The sequence below is a fragment of the Danio rerio genome, chromosome 3, assembly GCF_049306965.1.
Source record: "Danio rerio strain Tuebingen ecotype United States chromosome 3, GRCz12tu, whole genome shotgun sequence".
In the NCBI taxonomy this organism is placed as follows: domain Eukaryota; kingdom Metazoa; phylum Chordata; class Actinopteri; order Cypriniformes; family Danionidae; genus Danio; species Danio rerio.
In genome coordinates this window covers 14,536,954-14,557,054 of record NC_133178.1, presented here as the reverse complement: position 1 = coordinate 14,557,054, position 20,101 = coordinate 14,536,954, and the positions used below count along the sequence as shown (strand labels likewise).

At 37.7% G+C, this 20,101-nt stretch overlaps 1 protein-coding gene and 2 long non-coding RNA genes across 4 annotated transcripts in view; 2 read left to right on the top strand and 1 right to left on the bottom strand.

The window, feature by feature from the left end:
* LOC137490042 (uncharacterized) overlaps positions 1-20,101 on the top strand; it is an 846,477-nt gene that overhangs the window by 82,836 nt on the left and 743,540 nt on the right. The gene's annotated exons all lie outside the window — the stretch shown is intronic.
* The window catches only part of cramp1 (cramped chromatin regulator homolog 1), a 28,784-nt gene continuing 9,653 nt past the window's right edge, over positions 971-20,101 (top strand). The window contains exons 1-14 of one of the 2 annotated variants that reach the window (XM_005163839.5): positions 971-1,079; positions 3,152-3,522; positions 4,717-4,919; positions 5,232-5,385; positions 8,971-9,054; positions 9,158-9,206; positions 9,351-9,436; positions 9,745-9,868; positions 12,568-12,649; positions 12,820-13,665; positions 15,734-15,893; positions 18,251-18,411; positions 19,437-19,505; positions 19,644-19,725. In XM_005163839.5, the coding sequence (XP_005163896.1) occupies positions 3,153-3,522; positions 4,717-4,919; positions 5,232-5,385; positions 8,971-9,054; positions 9,158-9,206; positions 9,351-9,436; positions 9,745-9,868; positions 12,568-12,649; positions 12,820-13,665; positions 15,734-15,893; positions 18,251-18,411; positions 19,437-19,505; positions 19,644-19,725 (2,470 nt within the window). In that variant the 5' untranslated portion in view covers positions 971-1,079; position 3,152. Of the gene's footprint in view, positions 1,080-2,392; positions 2,764-3,151; positions 3,523-4,716; positions 4,920-5,231; positions 5,386-8,970; positions 9,055-9,157; positions 9,207-9,350; positions 9,437-9,744; positions 9,869-12,567; positions 12,650-12,819; positions 13,666-15,733; positions 15,894-18,250; positions 18,412-19,436; positions 19,506-19,643; positions 19,726-20,101 lie in introns of those variants that run through there. The other variant, XM_003198078.7, reaches the window with a different exon arrangement.
* The window catches only part of LOC141381155 (uncharacterized), a 29,180-nt gene continuing 13,767 nt past the window's right edge, over positions 4,689-20,101 (bottom strand). The window contains exons 2-4 of the long non-coding RNA XR_012400885.1: positions 7,110-7,415; positions 6,069-6,192; positions 4,689-4,818 (exon numbers count right to left, since the gene is read on the bottom strand). This is a non-coding gene — a long non-coding RNA (uncharacterized lncRNA). The remainder of the gene's footprint in view (positions 4,819-6,068; positions 6,193-7,109; positions 7,416-20,101) is intronic.

Sequence of the window (20,101 nt, the reverse complement as noted above, 5' to 3'; positions counted from 1 at the left end):
TATATATATATATATATATATATATATATATATATATATATATACACACATACACTACTTATATACACTATATATATATATATATATATATATATATATATATATATATGTGTGTGTGTGTGTGTGTGTGTGTGTGTGTATGTGTGTATATATTTGTGTGTGTTTGTGTGTGTGTATGTATAATGTATATAAAATGTTACGTTCATAAACTACATATAAAATTTTTAAGATTTGTTACAAGCATGAAATATAATATAATAAAGCTTTTATTAAATTATCTGAATAAATTTAATAAGAATTAAAAAAATTCTAATTTGTGCAAACAAGGATTGATCGCTGAAAACAAAGATCACTTCATCAATGCTTTCAAGATTGTCTAATAAACGTTATTTGTATGATCTGAGAAAACCTTTGCATTTTATGTTTTGTTTTATATTCAGTTTTTTAATATTGTGTATTATAAATAATCTTGACTTAATTATGAAAATATATAAAATATCACATACTAAATTATATATTATAAACAAAATACCAGTGAAAAGTAATGCTCAATAGAAATATATTGCAGTATTTGAATAAAAATAAAATATTAACTTTGAACGTCACAATAAATATACAACATATTATACATGACATATGTATAACATACAAACCCACAGTTTACTGATATAAGAACAGGAAACTAATAAATTAAACAAAACTTGACTTTCATTGCGCTCATTTACCGTCCCTCATTGTTTCTGTGTCGTCTTTGTTCATTTTGGGTGGGACCGTTATTTTAAAACATTTGTCACGATGAATAAAATGACGCAGGGTAAACGTACGTTATAATTGGCTTCTTTGAAAAAACGCCCCCTACACATTCCACCGTTGATTGGACTATATCCCCGTCAATCATTTTACGCAGCCAGCAACGCGCAACGCACAGACCAATCAGTGGATTTGTTTTTGAGCTGTGGTGGGCGTGTGTGACAGCAGAGGAAAACAGGAAGCGATGCAGTACTCACTGCTTCTCCTGCTACCCCTCCGGTTTTGTCTTTCTGGATACCGTGAAGGCCAAAAGGACATCGTATAAACAGGTAGAGAGAGTGTCAAATCATTTTTATTAAGGCGTATGTGTGGATCACACATCTGAGCGAATTATACGGGTTTACCGCAAACATAACGGTAAATGTTTAGCTAGCAAGTTAGCAAAGCAACTTTCTCAACGAATGTGCAGCTGGCAAGGCTGGTTGGCTAACGTTAGACATGTTGCTTTCGCTCATGCTGAAACCAGACTAATATCTTCTCTGTTTCGCAATGATAAATACTACTACTACTACTAATGATAATAATTATATTAATGTCTACCATAAACAAGCTTTCAGTGGACTGACAAGCATGTGTAATTAAAGTAAACACCCTCTATTATAAAGACTTTGACGACTAGCTTTCAGAACTAACTGAGAGTTTATAATCTGGCTCATTTTTGAGACTAAATCATCTATATTCATGCCTAAATTGAATCCACAAATGTGTATGTGTGAAATTCTCAAGCAGGTAGATGTATTATTAAGACTTTATGTCACCTATAGTGTTCACTCGCGTGAGGTTATTCTCCAAGCACATACATGCTTGATGTTTAACTGTTAAAGCAATGGAGATGTTTCACAGAATGCTCAAGAGGATGAAATGAACGCATTTGGTTTTATCTGAGGTTTTGGTGTCTGTTGGACATTGACAGCTGCAGCTGTAGGGAGCAGTGGTTGAGCAGCTGAAGTGAGCCTAGCTAGATCTGATTTCATAAAGACATTATTAAAAGGCTATTCGTGGAGTAAATCAAGCTGGAAGTTGATTTGAGCCCAAGATAAAGTGAGAGTTCTCAGTCTGGAGTGCAGTAGTGTTTCAAATATACTGCACATCATGTTTCTCTAACATCTAAACATGCATGTAAATCATTAACAACACGTATTTATAGTAAACAACTAAGTTGCTCACTCTTTTTTTCATTTTTGACAAAGTGTGAAGCTCTTAAACTTAAGACACACCCTAATCAAGCAAGCAAGGCGCTTATTGAGAAATGCACATTTTTTTATTTTAACACACACTAAAGATCTGCATATATTACACGTGTGTGTGTTTATATATATTTACTTGTTTTAATGTTTTATTTACTTCTGTTTGTGCAAAGCACCACACCACACCCCCTGCGAGTACGTGATCTATATATGTGCTCGATCAAGTCTGTCCTGCCTGTCGTCGAGATGATGAAATCAACGCTCGCTTTAGTCATTTTATCTTAGGATAGACTGGGTCTGTGGGGTGTCAATAGGCACATCTTTAAATGTCAACAATAAACGAGCATCAGCTCTGTTGTGAAGTTATGATGACGTAGATGGAGTAAGCAAAGTCCAGACGAGAGGATAGTGGCTGTGTGCGCGCGTGCAGTGGGTTTGTGTTGACCGAAATGCCTCAAAAGCAGAACTGCCGGGGTTCGGCTGAATCCGCGTGTTTGGTCCTAAACGTATGCTTAGATGACAGGTGTTTGTTGTTGTGGTAAAACTAGTGAGTTTGTGAGTCGGAGTTGCTGTGGCTACGAAAGCTCCCAGTTGTGCTGCGCGGAGTTGAACCCCAGTAGGAGCAGCAGCCAGGAGAGGACGACTTTGCCTGACCTCGTTTGCGCTTTGAATATGTTCAAATCCGTCAAGTTTTGCTCTCGAGAACCTCCGAACTCATGGTGAAGAGAAAGAAGACGCCGTCCGCGTCCGAAGAGCTCGAGAATGGGTAAGAGTGACTGAGAAACAAGCACTTTAGATAGAGGTCGAATGCGCGAAAGATTTGCGTTGTCGTCTGTCGTTTTCTGCAGGGCGCTAAAGTGTAGGCGCTCGCGCTTGAATTTCAAGGTAAATAAAAGGGCAGCTCGCAACTCGAGCCACGCGAAACTACACTAAAAAGACAAGCTGGGACGAAAGCACAATGTGTGCTTTTTGCTCACGCTGGTGAATAAGCGAATGGTTGTTTTTTTCGATGCGATCTGTCGGGACGGTGAGAGGGGATTTGAAACAAACAGCGGCGGCCATGTTGAGTTGAGCAGAATGTCGTCTTTCCAAGTTGATCGTTGTTTTGTGTCGCGGAAAATGTTTACGCTTGTGTTTCGTTTGTGTTTGCGCAGGATGACAGTGGGCCAAGGGGGCGGTTCGGGAGTCGAGGGGCCGAGCAAACCGGACCGAAAGCCCGAAGGAGGCGAGGATGGAGAGAGCGCAGATCAGGCGAGCGAGGAGACGAGTACAAAGAGAGTCGGAGAGGAAACACTTAATCCATCCAGCACGGCCAGCCCCGGTTCGGCTCCCACTCCTTCCACACAAACGTCAAGCCCACCCGGACCACAGGTGAACCCGACAGCTCTTTCTCCGGGGCTGGCCGTCCCGAACAACCAGGACCAGCATCATTTTCTCCGCTCCAGTGTGCGACCTCCGAGCAAGCGGATACGGAAAGATGCCTCGTCCCCGGCGCTGAACGGTCACGGCGGTGCGAAAGCGAAAGGTGAGTGTCCATCTCTGCCCGTGTCCCCTGCTCAACTGTCATCCTCTGTACTTTAACTTTTGTGCAATGAGTTTGTTTGACTGCTTTAGATTTGACGAAACGCTGAGGATTCCTCATGCTTTCTGGAGTGAAAGTGACTTTCACAAGCTGCTCTCACTACTGAAGCTTCTTCAAATCTCAACAACTGGACTGATTTGGTTGCTTGTAAATGTATTTTAATGACCCAGTAAGCATTAGTGCACGGTTTTAAAATTTAAAGGCTCTGTGATTGATTGCTTTATTTAATGTTTACATTTCTTATCATCAGTTTAGCTGTCACTCAGCAGCAGGTGACACATCACTGTCATGGGTTTCATTCTGATGCAGGAGTCAGTTGTGCATCAGGATTCAGGAGGGGATCTACACTGAATCAGAGTCACAAGCCTGAAACAACTGTTAGCAATCTGATTTTACTCAGGTGTTTATAAGAGGAATCGGTGTTTGTTTTAACTGTAGACAATAGGCTTGCATGCTGGAGTGTATTCTGGGGTCCTCCCGTTGCTTGCTCTTGTGCATGTTAGTAAAGGGGATAGAGTTATTGGCTTCTCTGGTCCCTCACGTGTTGTTTTTGGATCAGTGCACTGAGCAGCAGGTCTGGACGCCCTCCGAGAGACTCCACACATACTTCCTGACATGCACACACACTCTCGCTGACATAAAACCATGTTAACATACTGTATAAACAATACTTAAATTGGCCACAAAATCTGTAAGCTTTTATGTTTACAAAAGTTTTTTTTTCCCAGGCTGAAAATGATTTGAGTGTAGAATTGTATTAGTTTGAGGTGACTTGTGTAATAGCATTTAGCAGTAAAAATTAGCAAACTGACGTTTTCTGAATAAATTGTAATTGGCAGCGCAGTCATCTACACTGAGCTCATTCCAGCAGTCTTTAGCGGTGTCTTTTGTGAATGGTTGACAGGTGTTTTGTTTGTGTCTTTCCTTAGTGTGTTATTATATTTAGTTACCGTTGTATTATTTGTGAGCCAAACCATGCTATGTAAATTTGTGTGTGTTGAAATAAATAAATACATACATACACAATTTGACCCAAAAAAATGCATTGTGGCTTATTTGTTGTTTGTTCTTCAATAAATCTAGCATGTGCCTGAAACTGACATACTAACCCTCTTTCCTTCCATCTGTGTTTGTCAGGTGCAGAAGCAGGTCCCTCTGTGTGCGTGGCAGCCGCTGCAGGTTCAGCTGGAGGCTCTGGGGCAGGTGGGACATCCAGATCGGCCCCAAAGGGCCAGGGCCCTGCAGAGAAGGAGGAAGGGGGGAGTCAGAAACGAGTGCGCAGACAGTGGGAGTCCTGGAGCACGGAGGACAAGAACAGCTTTTTTGAAGGACTTTATGAGGTGATTAGTCAAGTTTAATGACAATAAAATCCACTGAAAGCTCTTGGCAGACTTTTAGTATGTAGTAGGATTATTTTTCAATGGTGTCAACTCAATCAAACAAGGCAGTAGAATTTTCAGAACTCCTAAATGATTTCCAATATCAAAGTTACACGGCTCTAATATTTTACTTCACTCAGTCAACTTCAAAAGGTGCAGCTGAGGTGTTTCTATTTGGTTCTGACTGCTTGTTGTCATGCCTAAAGAATTTAAATAGTACTTACTTTTAATGTTCACACATGTTGGTTTCTCTCTCTGTTAATTTCTCCATAGCATGGGAAGGACTTCGAAGCTATTCAGAACAACATTGCTCTTAAATATAAGAAGAAGGGAAAGCCTGCAAGTATGGTGAAGAACAAGGAGCAGGTGCGCCATTTCTACTACCGGACTTGGCACAAGATCTCAAAACACATCGATTTCAACAATGGTGAGATTGACATATGCACACTTCATACTTTATGACATTGATAGGCTACAGAGGTCTCCCTTGTTTAACAGGATGCTATTGCATTGTGAAGAGACAACAGACTATTAGCTGTAATGATTAGTTCCTACATATATAATGCTCAACTGTGTGGGGTCAGCTTTTATTATAATTAGAAATGTTTCTTGAGCACCGAATCAGTATATTGGAATAATTTCTGACAGATCAGTTGGAGCTGAAAACTAGAGTAAATCAGCTTTGCCATTACAGGTATGAATTACATAAACCATACAGAAAAATGAAACTTCAAATGCAGTAGTAGTAGCAGTAGTAATAATAATAATAATTATTATTATTATTAAGTTCGAATGTAATATTAAAAATATTTCTTTTCCATTGTTTATCATCAATAAAATACAGCAGGAAAACACTTTTTCTTTAAAAACATTTGAAAATCGAACAACCCTAAACTTGGTGTTCACGCATATAACTTTTTTCGAAGTTTGTTTGTCTATCAGTAAATCTACCACAACAAAGATATACCTGCCTTTCAATTTCAATTCAGTCTGTCACTTTCATCTTTTGAAGTTTAATCTCCTCGGCTGGCACACTGCATGGGTTTTGTCAGTTCCTAATCATGAGTATGCCATGAGCATTTGCTTGTATAATCATTAAAATTCACTTACCTGTCACATCATTAGGTACACATTCCCCAAAGAGTTTTGTCCATTTTGACACAAAAGCATCACAGTTTCTGCAGATTTGTCAGCTGCCACATCAGTGATGCTCAACTAGACTGAGATCTGGTGACTGCAGAAAACATTTGAGGACAGTGAACTAATTGTCATGTTTAAGTCAGTCTGCGGTGATATGAGCTTGATGATATGATATGTTACTCTACAGCAGGGATCACCAAATTTGTTCCTGGAGGTCTGGTGTCCTATAGATTTTAGCTCCAATCTTAAACACACCTGACCAAGCTAATCAAGGTCTTACCCGGTATACTTGAAACACCCAGGCAGGTGTGTTGAGGCAAGTTGGAGCTAAACCCTGCAGTGCACCGGACCACCAGGAATGAGATTGGTGACCCCTGCTCTACAGTAAGTAGTAGGGCTGCACAATATATTGTTTGAGCATTGTCACTACAATGTGCGTATCTGCAAGTCACGTCGCAGGAATAGATTAATTATTAACGATTATAAAATAGTTATAAATAAATATAATTATCTTTAATTAAACTATACATTGATGACCATGTTATTTATTTTATGTATGATTGTTCAATTTCTGGTTCTGAATACTGTTAAGAGTCTCCAGAAAACCATAAAGCACGGTTTTATTTCCCTTTTGTTAGTTAAATATGCTTGTAATTTATTAGAATATATGCAAACGCATCGCATAGAAAAAAAAGACTCCTCATCCTAGTCCATCTAAATGAATGAAATCTTTCCAAATAGTGCTATTCAATTCATCTGGTAAAATTATAATCATATCGCAGAAAAACAGAACATCCAATGTCAGATTTTTCCAATATCGTGCAGACCTAGTAAGTAGTAGTGGCATATAAAAAATGCTTAGTTGGAACTAAGAGGCCTAAAGTGTGGCAAGAAAAAAGATCTTTTACACAATTACAACACTAGTAGCCTTTGTTGGTTGGACGCTCATTTTTTTTACGCCAATTTCTGACTCTACCTTCTGAACGTCATAATATAAATAGATCAAATTACCTCTTTCCAATCTTCTGTTATCCAGAATTGGCGAGTCCCTGTGAATTGTAGCCTCAGTTTGCTCTTGAATGACAGGAGTGTCACGAGAGCTGCTCTTCTGCTGCTGTAGCTCTTCTGCTTCAAGGTTCAATGTGTGTTCAGAGATGCTTTTTTGCAGACCTCAGTTTGATGAGTTATTTCATTTACTGTTCCCTTTCTATGAACTCAAACCGGTCTAAATGTTCTCCTCCTGAGTTCTGGCATCAACAAGGCATTTTTTTTACGCCTATCTTAAGCTCACTTTTTCCAGATCATTCTCTGTAAACCCTGGGGATGATTGAAAATCCAGCATTAAAAAAGAAACATTTAAACAAGCCTGTGTGGCACCAACCACCATGTTTTATGTTCATTTACAGACTGCTTTTGTCCTTAATTGCTTTGATTTTGTCTCTAAATGCTTGTCATGTGATTGGTTAATTAGCCATTTACCTTAGGCAGTTGAACAGGTGTACTTAATCAAGCTGCTGTTGTTGTTTTAGTTATACATGTTTAAAATGTACAATCTTAATGTATTGTTTGGCACTACAATGCCAATTACATGCATACTTACTGAAAAAAAAATGAATTTTAAGATTGATATATTTACTATTTAAAAGGTTGTAAAGCAATTCTCCTGCAGAGCTGACTTACGTTGTTCCACAGGGATTGATTCTTGCACCCCAGCTATTCTCAGTTGTATATGAAGCCCTTAGGAACTATGAGAAAGTTTGGATTTATGCATCACTGCTATGCAGATACACAGCTTTACCCATTCAAAACAAATAATAGCTTAACCCTCAAGAGATTAGAAGATGGTTTTCGCAAAAATCGAACTCTGACTCACCGATAACTTTATGCTTCTGAATGAAGAAAAAACCTGGGTTATTATTTTTGGTCCTTCACAGCATTCTAGTAAACTACCTACCGATCTCAGTGTAATAAACTGTTACCTCACCTCTGTACCCCTAGACAGTAGTCTAAAACTTGACAAACAAGTAAGTAAAATAGTAAGTTCAAGTTTTTATCATCTACGACGACTAGCCAAAGTAAAACACTTCCTAGGCAGGAAGGGTGTTAAAACGACTATTCAGGCTTTTATTTTAACACGATTAGATTATTGTAATTCTTTATATATTGGTCTACCTTCATCTTCAATTTCTAGACTTCAAATGGTCCAAAATGTGGCCACCCGTTTGCTCAGGAGTAGCCACATCACATGACCATGTCACACCAATATTGCGCTCACTACGTTGGTTGCTGGTTCATTTGCGAATTGACTATGAAATTTTACTGTTTATGAAACTTTGTATAACCAAGCCCCACGGTATCTTTCTGATCTGATCATTACTAAGGCCCAAACTCGATTGCTTAGATCAAATTCCGACTGTCATCTATTGCAAACACCTTGATCTCGTCTCAAATGCAGGGGCGATAGCGCCTTTGCAGTTGTGGGTCCGAAACTATAGAATAAGTTACCATTTAAAAACAGAATAGCACCCACTATATCAGTTTTTAAATCGATGTTAAAGACTCCTTTTTTTCTGGTGAATTTAATATTCCCTAATGGCGGTTCCAGGCTATACTAAATTGCTTCTTTCTTGGAAACTTTTACTGTTGTTACTATTGTTTTATATTGTTGTCTTCATTGCAGTGTATTGCTGTTTTTAGCTGCTACTGCTATTTTACAGCACCTTGCTCGACCAAAGGTTGTAATTAAGTGTGCTCTAGAAATAAACTTTGATTTGAATTAATTCCAGTATCAGCTTGTTTAAATTGGGTTTCCATTCGTAAACTGACAGAGTTATCTTTAATTGTATTAATATTCATTGTTCGTCTTTCTCAGTGTATTCACGTGTGCTGAAAAAGTCCTCTCAGGAGCTCTATGGCCTCATCTGTTATGCTGAACTCAGGAAGAAGGTTGGAGGATGTAAGTATACCAGGCAAATGCTTTTCTTGATCAAGGGGAACATTGATTGAGCATGGGGACATTTTGAATGTAACATTCTTTTATGTATTCCTGTTCCCTCTAGTGATGGATGACAAAAACGTGGCCAAACTAAATGAGCTTATCCAACAGGGGTAAGTGTGTGAAATTTCAGACAAAGACACATTTCATTAATACACAGTACTGATGATTTAGATTGTATCTAATTGAAACGTCTATTCTAGATTGTAATCAAATTGAGGCACAAATAAAATGTTGCTTATGCATATTTTTCTCAGGGCCACCACAGTGCGTTCCAAAGGCAGAAACCTGAGGATCAAAGCTCCCATGTGCCGCGCACTGAAGAAAATCTGCGACCCTGATGGTGTGTGTGATCGAGAGATTTCTTTATAGACTGTTAAAGGATTGATTTTTGTTTCGCGACTCAAACAGATTGAATGGTGTAAAAAGAGAAAGCGGACAAAATGGAGCACTGTGGGTATTTATGTGGACCGGGGCGGTGGATGAGTGTGCCATGGCTGCTCTCCAGGGTTTTGGAGGAGTGGTTTTTCATGGTTTCCATGGTTTCAGGCTGTGGGATGGATTGGAAAATGGGTGGCAGTACAGATTTAGGCCACTGTCAGAATGATAGTGTTTTAGGCTTCATAGACTTTCTTCCTCTTGGTTTTTTAGGTGTGAGTGATGAGGAGGATCAGAAGCCTGTACGTTTACCCTTGAAAGTGGCCGTGGAACTTCAACCCCGGAGCAATCACTCTTGGGCTCGGGTTCAGAGTCTAGCCCATAATCCTCGGCTCAGGTGAGCTTCACTAATGCACATTCATGCCTGGCTGATTTGAAATTTTACACACGTTTGGCGTATTTTAACAAACGTTTGATTGTTTTGTGTTGTTGAAAACACCATTGTTGCAGTCCTTTTTTAGCAATCTTAAACTGGTTTATTTGTGAAAGTGAAAATGAATTGGTTTAGTAAACGGGACGGGTTGGTTCTGAGTTGTAGTAATAATAATTAATAATGACTTTATAATAATCAGACAAAATTCCAAAGTGTTATTAAAAAAATGTCTAACTTAATTTCTATTGTTTGTCTTTTTGATTTGAGCTTTTTTTACACTCATTATTTGTAGTGTTCTTGTTTTTTTTTATTTTATATATAATAACATTTTTATTCATAAAAATCTAATTTAATTTACATTTTCATCTTAAAAGTCAAATTTTTTTATGGCAATTTCTTCTATTTTGGTTTTAGAGTAATGAACATGTACATATGCATTATTCCTCTTATTTTCTTATATTATGCATTATTAATTCAACTTTGATCTATTTTCTAAATGAATGTTATTGATCTCAGCTCAAACGTTTAGTTGAGAGTAGATTTCTATCAGTACTGGATTACGGTGATATACAATATGCGCACACACCTCTGAATGTTTTAGAAATATTGGATGTTATTTATCATAGTGCCTTAAAATTTGTCACAGGTTCAAGGGCACGCACACATTACTGTAATGCAAATAAAAGTACAGAATGGACCTCATTACAGTTAGGGAGAAAACAACATATTTCATTTTTCATTTTTTAAAGCTTTAGTAGGTAAATTACCACATTTCAAATACTTACAATACCAGATCAGCAGATATACTCCTACTTGAGATGCCATTTTTTCACACAGAGTTAGGTTGATCTGCAGTTTCTAAGTATGCTCTATGTATGGAATAAGCTTCAAGATATACTACATATAAAATCTGTACCATCTGTCGCTATATTTAAAAATATTTTAAAGACTGTCAATTTAGAAAAGCGCACGTTTTAACAGTTAATTATGGTTTATATTATTTTAGTGTGTATCTACGTGTTGTGACGTATTTATTATTAAAAAATTTTTTGTAACTTTGTCTTTTGCTGCCTGTCTTGACCAGGACTCCCTGGTAGAAGAGATATCTCAATAGGACATTCTTGGTTAAACAATTAAATAAATAAATCAAATTGTACTGTGATAAACCATTCCACGTTTGTTTTAATTAGTTTGACCATACAATTTGGGAAACAAAATCTTGATTTGCCAGTAAAATGTCTCTGGTGACTAAGGGTTGAATGACTTTAAATTTACGAAGGTCAACTTTTATGTTATCAAAATCGAGTCGACATCGACTAATCTCTAATGACATCATCAATAAAACACGAGATGCATATGTTTTGCAACATCCCACAATTTGCGATTTATTTGCAGGAAATATTTACGCACTGTTTGACAGTTCATAACATATTGCAAAACCAATGCAACATTACCAATGACTAATTTTAGTGCAAAACAAATGCTTTGTCAACACTTTCATTTCGTTAATAATGCAACATTAGCACCCGGGCTAATTTTACTGCTAGATAAATGCAGTCCACACACAGCATATTCTAGTAAGAATGCAACCATAACCATAACATAAAACCAGATATTTTAATGCAGAATTAATACATACGTCCTCAGCACACAGATTCATGTGAAGTTATTTATAACAACATACAAAAAACAAAGGCTATAACGTTAAGCCATAATACACTGTCAGAGATTTGCTCAGATGTATATTTTACCGATATGATAGTGTGTGCTAGAAAGATGCGCAAGTCGGCGTTTTTCGCGCTTACTGGCTCATCTTGGTTATCAGACATCTCCTCGCTGCACATCTAAACAGTTCACCGGGGATGATGTTTACACACACTGTGTATTTTGCCACACCTCTGCTGCTGCGCACACTGCAGTTTCTGCGCGCTTCATGGTTCATTCGCAAAATATGTTTGCGTCTGCGTTTCGCAAAGGGCTACAGCCAATAACATTACTATTCCAGGGTTGCGTAAACGTGAGTGAGACCCATGCCCTAGAGCATATGCTAGCCAAACTCGAATCCTGAAGGGCCACAGATCTACACAGTTTTGCTCCAACACTAATCAAACACAGCTGATCCAACTAATTAAGTGTTCAAGACTTTGAGACTATTAAGCAGGTGTGAGTTGGAGGCGGTTGAAGATAAACTATGCAGAGCTGCGGCCCTCAAGGAATTGAGTGAGAGACCTTTGCTCTAGGTTTTTTGCATGGAGCAATCTAAGTGGCATCTCTTTGACGATTTAAAGTTCATGTGAATATTTGACGCTGACATAAGAAAAATAACATTTTAAAAATGACTTTAATCTGAGGGAAGTTTCATTGTGTGTAAAGCTGCCGTGTAGTTCAGTTAAAAAAAAAAAAAAAGTGATCTGCGCATTGTGGCTTGTTCGACATCAATCAAAACGCGTCACAGCAGAGCATTAAATTTGACTAGTTGGTGCAACGCCTACTGGTGACACATGTTGGACCTCCTCAATTTGTCCGTCATAAATAGAAAATAAAAAGTACTTGATACAGTAGAATCTATCACAAGTTAATTTTCATTGCAACTGTGAAGGTACAACAAATTATGCAATGTTCACCTATTCATTTGCTGCTGTTTTTAAAAAAAAAATTTTTAGGATGGTCATCGAATTGCACCGGAAGGTCTCCACTCTTATTGAATTCCTGAAGCAAAAGTGGGCCGTCCAAGATCAGCGAATTGTATCCTTGCATTCAGATCTCAGCACGCACAGTCAGAAGTTTAACTTCCTTCCTTTTTTCCTTCCTCATCTGTTTTTATGAGATACATTGTGATAGATCTGTTTGGAAAATGTCTCTGCTACAGTACCCATACCTATTACAGTATTTCTCCCTTAATCTGTCACGTCCAGCGCAAGAGCTTGGCAGAACGAGAAGCTCTTGATGGCCTGGCCCAGTCTAGCGAGTCCGAGGAGCTGTTCTTGTTTCCAGCAGAGAGCAGCACAGTTACTGCTTTGCCTGGTGTTGCTCGAGTCGTGCACTCAAAAGCTTCCTGCACGGTACATTGGCAGGAGAGTGGACGAGGACGGACGGGTATTAGAGACTTGCCTGCCGCTCACATTCTGGGAATTCAGCCTGCTAGAGGAAAATCTGGCAAGCCTGGCCCAGTAGGAGGAGACTCGAAAAGAACCGACGGACATCCCGTTGAAGGTTCTGATAGTAGTAGCACTTCAGCTGCCGGTTTAGAGACCAGTGCAAATCCAAACGTGAACACTACCTCTCCAGTCAGTCCAACCATCACTTCATTGCTGCCCATTGGCCCTGAGGGAAATCCAGCAGGGTCTGCAGAGCAAGAGCCTGCAAGTCAGACTCAGACCGATGCTGGTGGGGGGGACAAACAAATTGAGACTGTCACTCAGGGAGACCCCGCCTCTTCAGAGGGCCGGACGGATGAGCCTGGAACAGCAGGAGGGGTTGCGTCAGAAAAAGCACTGCCACAATCAGAAGCTCAAGGACGTGTTGAGGAAGTGGTCGGGACTGGACGATCTCCTCAACAGATCCGAGAGGAAGGCTGGAGCTCACAGGTCTCTGAGAATGTGACGCTGGCAGAACTCTACCTCATGCTGGGCAAGCCAGGGAAACTACAACTGGAGTATGAATGGCAGTCCAAGCCAAACCCCCCCTCAGTTCTACCCAACTCTCAAAATGTGCTTCGGTGTCTCCTGAGGCTTGTGTCATCAGAGGTCAACCCTAAACCTGTGAGACACTTTTTTTGTTGTTATTGTTGCTGTTTTTGTGTAAACTTAAACTTGATTACTACAATTTCACAAGACAAGTAACAGGGTTTGTATACCATTTAAGATTAAAATTCCATGACTTTTCCAAGACTTTTAAGTAAATGTTCATGACCTAAAGTTTCATGTATTGTCTATATATACGTGATATATGGGACGATGCAAATTTATTACAGCACGTAGTACGTAGTATAGTACGCAACAATCTATTGAATAATCTATTGAAAATTATTTTTAAAAATTATATCTGTAAAATTTATTTAGATAAGGCTTAGACAGCACTTATAATGTGAGATCATGTGATTGGCCAAGGACAGAAAAGTAAAGCCCACATAACTATATTCTATGGAGCCAGATCAGTCTAAAAAACAATACATTTACAAAATATAATTCATACCTCCACAACACATTTCACATTCACAAAATTCAGTTTGTAAGTTTAAAACACAATTCAAAAATACACAAATCCAATTCATAAATTCAAAACACTAATCATAAATACACAAATCCAATTCGTGAATTTAAAACACAATTTAAAAAAAAAATGCAAATCCAATTTGTAAATTCAAAACACGCAAATGCAAAACACGATTAAAAAAATGTGCAAATCCAATTTGTGAACTCAAAACCCGTAAATTCAAAACATGATTAAAAAATGTGCAAATCTAATTCGTAAATTCAAAACACAAATTCAAAACACGATTAAAAAAATGTGCAAATCCAATTTGTGAACTCAAAACCCGTAAATTCAAAACACGATTCGCAAATCTAATTCTTAAATTCAAAACACAAATTCAAAGCACGATTAAAAATGCGCAAATCCAATTTGTGAATTCAAAACACAATTAGATACGCAAATCCAACCCGTAAATTCAAAACACTATTTAAAAAAAATACACATTCAATTCATGAATTCAAAACACGATTCAAAAATATACAAATCAAATCCGTAAATTCAAAAATACACATCCAGTTTATGAATTCAAAACACATTTCGTAAATACACAAATCCAATTCATGAATTTAAATCTAATTCAAAAATACACATCTAATTTGTAAGTTAAAACCCAATTCATTTGGTGAAAATTTAGGATTTTCACTTTTGAATTCACAAATTGTGTGTTGTATTTATAAATTGAGTTTTGAATTTACAAATTGGATTTGGTAAATGTGAATTGTGCTGTGCATATATGAGTTTTGTTTTGTAAATGTATAATTTCTGAGACTGACCTGGTTCTATAATATGCAAGTATAAAAATAGTTCTGTATATTTCTTCCTAAAGCGTTGTGGATTTTTCTGTTTTTCATCAACTTTTCTAGACCTGGAAAATGCCATGTCAAAAATCCATGACTTTTTCAGGTTTTCCAGGACCATATGAAACCTGAATGTTAAAGGCACATGCATCACCAGGGCAATTTTCACTTATGAATATTATCAGCGTTTTTCAGCATTTATGATGATGAGCTGAGTGAACACACAAAAATCACTCCCTGAATCCAGATGCTGCTTAATAAAAAACAGAAATACACAAGGTGGCTCTACGTAACGTTACACTTCAGAAGAGGAATAGAGACAGCGCTTATGTGCTTATTAAAACTAGTCACTGTTAACTGGCAAACAAAACAAAGCACAAATAGCAGCAGCTCCGGCCTTCTTTGTCATTAGGAATGTGTGCTTGTCTAGACTGTTTTGTGCTGGAGTGCCACTAAGTTATGTTTTACTGTAACTTCAACAGCTCCAGGCATGTGAACATTAGTGTCAGTCTCATTGGTCAATCAGTTTTTAATGAAATTCTAACCTCAAAAAAACATCAGGTTTTCGCACAAATTACTGCAGGTAGCACAGACCTTAACGCACAATTCAAGATTTTGTTAGAAATTTTAAATTAATCTAATGCCATAAATTGACCAAATTATATTTTCCTTGCATTTGGAATCATTTGACAGTTTCTATTCTTATGTTCAATTGTGTTAAAAATGTATAGATTTTTTTAAATGTATTTTAACTTTGACATTTTTCCCTAATTCGCAGACCCCAGAGGTGTGTTCAGTTGGTACTTCACCACTCAAGTCAGGTCAAGAGGAGTCATCTGTGACTCCTCCAGGCAGGACTCCAGCTGGGGCCAACCGCAGTCCTAGCTGGGGTCGACAGCAGCATGCAGCACGCTCAAAAATACTTCTGAACAATCCAGGTACACTTAGATATAATTGTGTATTCTTTTAAGATTAAGTGTGTTATTTCAGCAGTTCAATTTGGGATGTGGTCCATTTGCAAGGCCCTGTGAAATTTGAAATCTCAACTTGTTTTTTTTTCTTTTGTTTTTTTTGGGGTTCTGTTTATTTCTGCTTTGAAACTTTTCTAAACTCAGTTTTTACATTATAATTTAGAGATGACGTTTATGTGCTCTTGTCTTGGTACAATGAGGCCAAAGACAAACACCATGTGCTTGTGTTTGTTAAGTAAATAAAATCTTTCATTCAAATAGGCACTTTTTAAAAAGGTTTAATGGTTTCTGGTTTAATAATTGCATGCTAGTCCTAATCAGCTTGACAATACTGTTAATTTTGGCATCCAGATTCTGTGACATTTCATGTTAATATACAGATAATCATTGGTGTAAAGTAACAAATTACAAATACTCAAACTACTGTATATTAAAGTAGTTTGTCTTAGTAATTGCAATTTACTAAGTAGGTTTAAAGATGTGTACTTTTACTTTCCCTTGAGAACATTTTTAGTGCAATATTGGTACTTTTACTCCACTACTTTATTTTTTATTGTCTGTGGAAATTAGAAAAATCAGTCCAGTCCAATCAAATCACACACAAAAGGTCAAACACATCATAATGAACTACCTCAGGACATAGGCGATTTATAATTGCCGCAAACTGTTTAGACTGTTTAGACTGTTACTGTACTGATGATCGAAATGGCCTTAAACAACCAGCAGGCACAAGACGTCAACATGATGTCAGATTGATTTTGTACCCAAACGTCGTGGGGACATTGCATTTTGTTTGGAAATGAAAATTGAGTTGATACCCGATAAATAAATGTCAGTATTTGATGTCAATATGACGTTGTTTAAGATGTTGGTTCGACGTTGTATTTTGGTCACTTTCCAACACAACCGAATATCAATAATATTTGATGTCACTATTGGACATCAAAATAATGCTGTCCTTAGATGCTGGCTAGACCTGACGTCACAACCTAAATCTAACCTAATTTTAACATCTTTTGCCTGCTGGGCAATAACTAAATGCACTACAGAATGTTACGTTTGCATACTTCCACAAATTGCATGTAAATGCATCAGTTTTTTATAGCCTAATACTCACTACTCTCATTTGAAAGGTCTACTTTTTACTCTTACTTTGGGTAATATTCACAAAAGATACTTTTACTCTACTCGCACTACATTTTTAGGCAAGTAATGGTACTTTTTTTTTAATGGTATTTTTCAGTACTCTTTCCACCACGGCAGCTAATTTAGTTTTATGATTAGATGCTGTGATTTTGTCCACATTTTCTGCATCTCAAAAATCAAGGGACCTTTCAGTTTGCTTTTGGTTATCATAGAGTTGTGCCCCAAACTCATTGCATTACTTTTAGATGAACATGAAACTGGAATAAAATCATTACAACATTGAAACATTTAATCTTTAAAGCCAGTGCGTATGTTTACATGGACAGCAACACTCCGAATTTAATGTGATTAAGACAATAGTCTGATTTAAGGCTGATTTATACTTCTGCGTAGCGCAAGCTCTGTGATTGGTCGGCTTGGTAGGGCTGATGAGTCTGGGCGGGACCGAGAGCTGCGCGAGCCCGATGGAGCGAATGTTTACAAGTGTGGAGTCCCGTGAAGTCCACATTAGCCAGCCCAGGTGTGTCTGATTAGGGTTGAAACTAAACTTTGCAGGACACCGGCCCTCCAGGACCGAGTGTGGACACCCCTGCCTTAATCATATTATTGACTTATTCAGATTATAGCTACGGTCACACTAGAGTTTGTGTGTGCGAAATTCTGTCGTACAGCACTGCGAAAAGGGGCAGGATTAAACAGGATTATTAGACATTAAAAAGCGAGTGATTGCTCCATGTTTTAAATTTCTGTCCTGAGAGGTCATGTTTTGATCCTCGATTGGTCTCACGCAGTCAAGTGATGCCATTTCGCAGGTCAGAGTTCACCAAGCTTGATCTTTGCATCGCAGTAACCTGCAAAACTTGACGCATGACCCTGCGTTTCCGGTCTGACGCATTTGCGTGCGTATGAATGGAAGTCTATGGGAGGAAAATCCCAGTATGACCACAGCATAAGGCAAATATTTACTGATGTCTATGTACAGTCACTGTAATGCATATACTCCCAAAACTGCCTTAAGTGTAATTTTCGCATGTTAATACAGCAGCAACAGATAACTACAAGTTTCATACGCTTTCTGAATGAGAAAGAACTTTATTTATTGACTTGGTTGTAACATTGCTGCTACTCTGCATCCATCAATATGACAAGCTGGAGTTAAATGGGCTTGTTCTCTACAGGTGGAAGGAACCTGCCGCGCTCATTGCTGGCCTCCGGAGGAGACAGTGAAGGGTTTGCTGTCCCGACGACCCTGCCTCCAAACAGCTCCCGTCAATCACGGATGTTCTCCCCTAATAAGGAGGCAGAGCTCGCTTTTCGCCAACAGCTGGACTCCATCAGTGTGAGTCTTTCTGCCATTTAAAAGTTTAGGGGGTCTCCATTTTATTAATGTACAGTTTTTTCTTTTTTAAATATTTCCCAAATGATGTTTAACAGAGGAAGGAAATTTTCACAGTATGTCTGAGAATATCTTTTCTTCTGGAGGAAGTCGTATTTGTTTTATTTCGCCTAGAATAAAAGCAGTTTTTAATTTATGAACCATTTTAAGGTCAAAATTATTAGCCCCTTTAAGCTATATTTTTTTCAATAGTCTACAGAACAAACCATCGTTATATAATAACTTGCTCAATTACCCTTACCTGCATAGTTACCCTAATTACCCTAGTTAAGCCCTTAAACGTCACTTTAAGCTGTATAGCATATATAAATAAAATTTTATGATGTCAGTCAAAGTTACTGTAAATCAGTCAAATATTACAGTTCAAAGTATTTTCTATTTTCATTAATATTAAAGTTAATTTAGTAGTAAAAATTACAAATTGTACCTTTTCCCAACATGGACAACCAGCAACAATCAAGAATGCATGATCAGATGGCATTGTGGCAATCATAAAATGTAATTATAATGTAAGTCAATGGGGCAAAAACAACCACCAGCATAACGAAAGGGTAGTCAATTTACTCAATGTATTTTTTTTTTCAAACTATTTTTCCAAAATAAGATTTGTCAGCAAAGATTATTCCATTTGCTGAGATGAAGAGAATGGTGTGTCCATATTGAGACTCAAAATTACCCCAGAGTGGATAAAAACATCCTCAACAGCGCACAAGGGTTAAAATATGTTTGCAAAACTGTAAATTTCCTTTTTAATGTCTCAGTTTATTTTAGGCCTGTTTACTTAAAAATAGTTTTTTGGTGTGGGTGTGTTTCTGTGCACACCACAAACATAACAAACCGTAGTGTTTATACAATCTTGTATGATTGAATGGTACATTGAAATTTAGATTTATTTTGGGGAGTAAATATGTAATTTCTTCATTCCATCAACAGTCTTTTCCTCTAATTTTCCTCTACTTTGTCTTCAGTCAGATATATTTTCGAAGCAGCGGAAAATAGGGAGGGGTCGTCCACTGAGGAAACCTCTGGTGGTTCAGGTAAGTCCTAATTTATCAAAGAGAAATAGGAAGTGGAATTTCTGCTTTGCTTTATACTTTTGGATCTGTTTTCCTGTGGTTGTTGTAACATTCAGGTGCCAAATACTAACAGCTTGATCATATGTGTTTTGTACACAGAGAACATTGCTGCCACGAACAGCAGGAGACACCTCGCCTCATGTGTGCTCCTTCTCCATCCTCTCAAATTCATCTGCTACAGGTAAAAAGCCCAGGCAAACACTTGTGCATAGCTTTAAATGCACATTCACTCATACATGCATGGTGCCACACTTTAAAATGTAATTTACATAAATTATAACACCAAGGCCCTGTTAGCATCTACAATTAAGATGCATTTTGGTTGACCGGATTCATAAGTGACCCATTCCCATTAACAGCTGGTGTATTAATGTGACACTTTTGTCAGCTTTTAACTTAATTTGTTTGAGGGTTTGGTGTATGTGGGTCTTTTTCTGCTCTTTCAATATTACAAAGTAAACACTTACAACTTAAATATTAACACAAAAGGCACACTAAATGAAAACCCTACGGTTTCTTTTAAAGAATCTTGGGAAAACAACCTTGGTGTTTGTATT